The 6,000-nt window shown below is 38.9% G+C and overlaps 1 protein-coding gene across 1 annotated transcript in view; it reads left to right on the forward strand.

Annotated features, from left to right (window-relative positions):
• LOC122804002 (protein mono-ADP-ribosyltransferase PARP14-like) overlaps positions 1 to 5,609 on the forward strand; it is a 1,683,704-nt gene extending 1,678,095 nt beyond the window's left edge. Inside the window, exons 14-15 of the mRNA XM_044073683.1 lie at positions 4,678 to 4,884; positions 4,969 to 5,609. Coding sequence (XP_043929618.1) covers positions 4,678 to 4,884; positions 4,969 to 5,609 — 848 coding nt within the window. The remainder of the gene's footprint in view (positions 1 to 4,677; positions 4,885 to 4,968) is intronic.
• The last annotated feature ends 391 nt before the right edge of the window (positions 5,610 to 6,000 follow it).

Consider the following 6,000-nt stretch of genomic DNA (forward strand, 5'->3'; position numbering starts at 1 on the left):
TTTTTTTTTTTTTGTATTCCATTCATTCATACCATGCTTAGGTTCCACCCCCTCTTTACAGCTCTCTTGCTTTGTTTAATAATACATATTTCTTTGTTCTGTATGATTTTTTTTTTTACCTTTCTGTTATATTGCCATGATTAATTTGGATGGCGCAGTGGTGCAGCGGTAACGTTGTCGCCTCTCAGCAAGAGGTTCTCTGGTTCGATTCTCAGCTGGGGATCCTTCTGTGCTACGTCTGCATGTCCTCCCTGTGTTCATGTGGGTTTCCTCCAGGTGCTCTGGTTTCCTCCCACATTACAAAGATATGCATCTGGAGCATTTCTCCCCGGGCCTCTGCTGAAAATTGGCTTCGTTCCAAGTCAGACTTTCCCGGTTAACAAATGTTAAATAAAAAATAGAATAAAATAATTTTTGTAGGTGACTGTAAATTCTGACTGCATCAGATCCATTGTATAACTTGCATATTACTGGAGGGCAAGTTCATCATCAACCCCCTTTTTTCCCAATTTTCTACATGGGATTGGAGTGTCTTGTTAAATGTCACCATCTGTCTCTCAATTCAATGCCACACTCCTTCCTTTTTCGATACTCATGCCTGACTGTTGCGGGTCTTCTCTCATTCAGTCCATTGACCTGTTTGCTGAATGCCCTTGTTTTCTCTTGCCCTCTTACTGTCTGTCCCAGATATTTTTCATCAGATTGTCTTCTGCTTTTCTGCACATGTGCCTGAACCACCATAATCTGTTCTCTTTGATCTTTTCTGCAATTGGGGTTACTTTGTAGTCTGCTGTTTTGTCATCATTTCTTCGTCTGTCCCACAGTGTGCAATCACTGTGCATTCTATCATCCATATCAGCCACTTCATTTCCATCATCTCTGACTTCCTCAACTGCTCTGCCTTTACTGCCCAGATTTCTGTACCATATAGTAGTAATGGTTGCAACACTGTTTTGTACACCTTACTTTTCAGCGTCTTTAGCATTCTTCTGTCATACACGTACATCTGACACTCTATGCCAGTTGGCTGCAGCTCCTCGGACTCTAGTTTTGACCTCTTCATTCAGACTACCCTTCTTCTCAACCACCCCTTTCAGATACTTGAAGCTGTTAACCTGTTCCACTATCTTACCTTTTGTCTCAGTTCTCAGCTTCTTCTGATTTCCCCATTTGCAGCCATTACCACTATCTTATCTGTACACCGTTTCATCTCATGTGCCTTCAGTTTTGCGTTCCCTTCCCCTGTCCTTTGCTGAAGTTCTTGCTCAGTGTTGACTGTGATGCCACATTGTCTACATGCAGTAACTTTGTGTATCTGTCACCTCCAACCTGTTTGCTAATGTATTCCATCACCAGTATGGACATCACTGGGCTCAGAGCTAAGCCCTGATGCACACCCACTCCCACTGGGCACCCCTCTGTGAGACCAAACACTGTTCATACTTGAGTCATTGGGTCTTTGTACATAGCTTGCACTAATTCTACAAATGTTTCTGAGACCTCAAACCACCACAGGACTGCCCAAATCAGCTTTCTTGGGACCTTATCATAGGCTTTCTCTAATTCTAGGAATGTCCAGTTGGACTCTTTCCTCATCTCTAGCTTCTTCTCAACTATCTGTCTCACTGCAGACATTGAGTCAGTTGTGCTGTATCCTGATCTGAATCAGAACTACTTACCTCCCATCTTACTTTCTACTGCTCTGCATATCCTTTTATCAATCACCCTCTCCAGAACTTTTATGCAATGGGACAGGAGTCTGGTACCTTTGTACTGTCCACATTTGCGGATGTCCCTTTTGCTCTTGTTCACTGGTACAAGTATTCTTATTCTCCAGTCATCTGGGATACACCTTTCTCTCCACACTGTTATGAATACCCTCAGGAGCTATTTCTCCCTTACCTCTCTCAACATCTTGATCATATCTGTTGTGACCTCTTCTGAGCATGCTGCTTTCCCTGACTTCATTTTCTTTAGTGCTATTTTTACTTCTTCTGTGGTGGGTCCTGTTCTTTTCTCATCGTAGGTTGTATCTGGGGAAGTACAGCTTATGTGGGGTTCCTTCATTCAGAAGCTGCTGGAAGTACTCCTTACATCTACATTAGATGTCCTGTTGACTGGTGAGCAGGTTGCTGTTGGCATCCCTTATGAAGGGTGTCTGACTATCTTCTTTATCTTTCTGTCATTCCCTTGACCCAACCTGACAAACTTTCTTTTTCTCACCTACTGATTCACTTTCCAGAAGCTGGTAGAGTGCCCTGATGCTCACTTCTATGCTACTGTAACTCCTTTCTTAGCCTCTTTATTAGCCAACCAGTATTCCTTCCTATCCGGGTCCATCTTTTCTGTCTCCCACTTTTTCCTGCACTCCTCCTTTCTTTTGATGACTTCCTGGACTTCTGCATTCCACCACCAGTTTTCGTTATGTACCTTGTTTCCATACCTATCTTGACCATGTATCTGTTCTGTCGTCCTCACATATGGTGTTTTCAGGTGCTGCCATTCTTCTTTAACTCCGTCTATTTGCTCTTCTTCCTGAGATGCTAGAGCCCTAAGTAATTCCTTGAATTGTTGTGGTTTCTGTCCAGTCAACTTCCAGGTCTTCTGCCTTCCGCTAGAATAATTATTTGCCTGTAATCATTAAGATAGTTTGCACACTCACTTTTGAGGAGTATATTTTTTTCTGTTGTTAAGCATGTTGTCAATTTAGAATGTTCATATTAGTAATTTTTACTCAAGGCTAAATCACTGGGCAAAGATGTTGATACTTTTAGCTAGAAGTTGGGTACTGCATCTGGACCTGGGGTTTTTAAATTAGAAGCCTTTCTTAATTGTGTCTTTATTTCTCTGGCTGCTGTTTCATTCCATTTCATATCCTTTGTGTTAAAATATACTATCATTTATTTTATCTCATGTCTATTTAGCATCTTTGTTATGTTTCACAGATGTTCATAAATACTTCTCCAAAATGTATCAATTGCTTCTTTTTTTAGGTCGTATTACCATTGTTGGTGTTTTATTTCCCAATTCTCTATAAAACTTTTTGAGGTCATCAATGAATTGCTTGTTTTATACTTTTTCTTCATAGTTCTATGCATATCCTGTATGTTTTTTTCTGCCTGTGCTGATATTTTAAGTTTATTATTGGAGATGGGAGATAGGGAATTCACCCCGGGGATCACGTCAGTCGCCCTGCTAGACAGGTGTCCAGGGAAGTAAATATTGTGGGAAGAAATATTCAGGGAATTGTTATGGCTAGGCTTGTATAGGCCCTAGGGCCGATAGCCTAGTACCAACCTATGAACCCACTCTCTTATGATATTCTGCATCACTTTTATCGCATCTAAGAACTTTTTGATGATCCTTTTCTGTATTCCTGTAGTAGTGATATTCCTTGCCTCAGTTACTGTATTGTTCTCACTACTTGGTGCTTCCATAGCGAGATTTTACTTTACCCCTTCCTTTCCTTTGTTACTGTGCATTTTTATGGTGTTATTATCTGGTATTAGTTTGGCTACACAGTAGTATATTTTGCTTATTCCTGTTAAATCACATGACTCTCTGTTAATGGTCCCAGTTACTACTGTGTTCATCTGTTTTATCAGTCTTCTAACATGATGGATCTTACTCACTTTCGATAGTCTCTTTCTCTCATCTATCCTAAATGAGAGTCAATGTCTTTTAAATCAAGCAGATCTTTCCTTAAATCATTCTCTTCATGGCTGAGAACATCATCTTTGCCTGCTGCTTTCCCCTGCTGTTTAATCTTAACTTTAATTTCAACCAAGTTTGCAATATGTTCTAAACATTTTACTTTGCGGTGTATCTTTTCTAAAAGTATCTTGCAGTGTCTGTTATACCATTTTCTACAGACTTTCTGACTCTTCATGTCAAAATTTTGCCTGTATCAAAGTCTCCGTGGTAAAGTCTTCACTTCTCGGCTGGTCTGTCACTTCAGTTTCTGTTTTTTTGCCTTTTTGCTTCACTAAGTTTGTAGCTTCTCAGTCCTGCTACTTTATTTTTGGATTCACTTGTGTTCTGAGTACGTTGGGACTTTAGCATAGCGTACCTATTTTCTTTTGTTTATTAGCTTCTCAGTAGAGTCTACTTTTGTGTTATTGTTCTTTTATTTATAAGTTTTATCTTGCCCAGATGCCCTTGCTAATATTTATCTTCAGTATATATTTAGAGATGTGGTGGTCATATTAGTACAGCTTTCTTTTCTACGTAAGTATTATATCATATCAGATCCATTATTCTTTCCCAAGCCAGTGCTTCCTTTTTATGAAGTTTGATAGCCTCTGTTTTTTTTTTTTTTTTTTAAGCACTTAATTAGTTGCATCTTTTTCTTTACATTTGTGACATGCCCATTTTGCATTGAGGTAAGAACTAGGGAACATGCAGCAAGCTGATGATCTAGTAAAATATTTGTCTGGCAGTTGATGCAGAGTTAAGGTGTGAGCTACAGGTCCTGGGATACAAGATTTGATTTCCTCCTGAGTTGCCCCTGAAAAGGCTTTGGATGTACAACTGGCCTAGCTGATGATCAAATGGATATTATTATTAATCCTGCTGTTTCTGTCATTTACACTGCACAATGCTTAATTTAATGTACTAGTAAGCTTAGCATTATTAGTCTTTAAGCAGTGTTTGAAAATATTATTTTATTTTTTGCAGGACAGGGGCATGTGAATCCTGCAATGGCTGCTGATGCCATGATAGATGCCATATCTGACTTCTCAAGCCAACGGAGTCCACAGTGTCTGAAAATTGTTAGAATTGTCATTTTCCAGGCCCACATGTCAGCAGAATTTTATAAGAGCATGCAAAAAAGGGAGAAAACCAGCTTACCAGAACCAGAATCTTGGTGGGGCAAGTTTACGTGTAAGTTAAAATATGTTATGCATTTTGATTCTCTCTGAAAACAGTTAATTGGATTTTAATTGTCTTCTGTCTTTCAACTAACAGCCCTTTTCACTAAACCCAATCGTGATAATGAAGGCTCTACTACTGAAAAGGATATCATAATGGAAAGTGCTGTCCCACCAGCAATTTTTCAGATTTGTGGGGAATGTAGAAACAATGTGGATGACACAGTGTCCTGGTTAAGCACTATGATTGTAAAGGAACATACTGAACAAAGTATCAATGATGACTCCATAAGTTGTTTTGGTGAACGAGAATATCAGCAGTTGAAAGAGCTCCAGAAACAGATGCAGATAATAATTACATTTCAAAATAAAGAAAATTATTCAGCTATTCAAGTGTGTGGACTCACTAGAGATGTTCTGACAGCATGTACTTCAATTCAGAAGATGATCAAGGAGGTGAGAGATGAGCAGACAAAGAAACGGGATGCGGAACTTCTCTCCAGTATTGTGGAATGGCAGTACAAGGAGAAAGATACATTTGTTTCATTTGACAATTTGGCAAACTTTGCACTTGAACAAGGTTACAATGAAAAGAAAAAAAACATTGTAGTTAAAATTCGTAAGACACCATTTACAGTTGATATCCAGAATATGAAGGCCATCTCTTTCAGAGGAACTGAAGTCATCATTAAGCGTGTAGACAAAAGAGGAGGTAAGCTTACTGCATTATGGGGATGATTTTTAGAAACTACTCAAAAATATTCTTTCTACTTTCTGTAACTGTCTAGTGTGCTGTGGGATTTAGCATGTTTGTTACACAATTTAGAAATATCTTAAGGTAACCAGTAAATTTATTAAAAGTGGTACCTAATACACAGGTAGTAAACATTATAGATGATCATAAGTTATAACCAAGTAATAGTATTTGTGTATTTAAGTACAAGGCAGGCTATACTCATTGTCTGATAATGCTGCTTGGTAACATTCTGCAGTGGATTGTATTTGCTAGTCAGGCTATCCAGACAGGGAATCTGACGATGAATTAGTTTCCAGAATTATGTAGTTTCCTTTGTCTGTTTTGTGGTGAGTACGTCTTGTGACTGTATTTTGGTGATTCACATTTGTAATT

Source organism: Protopterus annectens, chromosome 6.part0 (assembly GCF_019279795.1).
Source record: "Protopterus annectens isolate FY-2018-M chromosome 6.part0, PAN1.0, whole genome shotgun sequence".
Taxonomy (NCBI): domain Eukaryota; kingdom Metazoa; phylum Chordata; order Ceratodontiformes; family Protopteridae; genus Protopterus; species Protopterus annectens.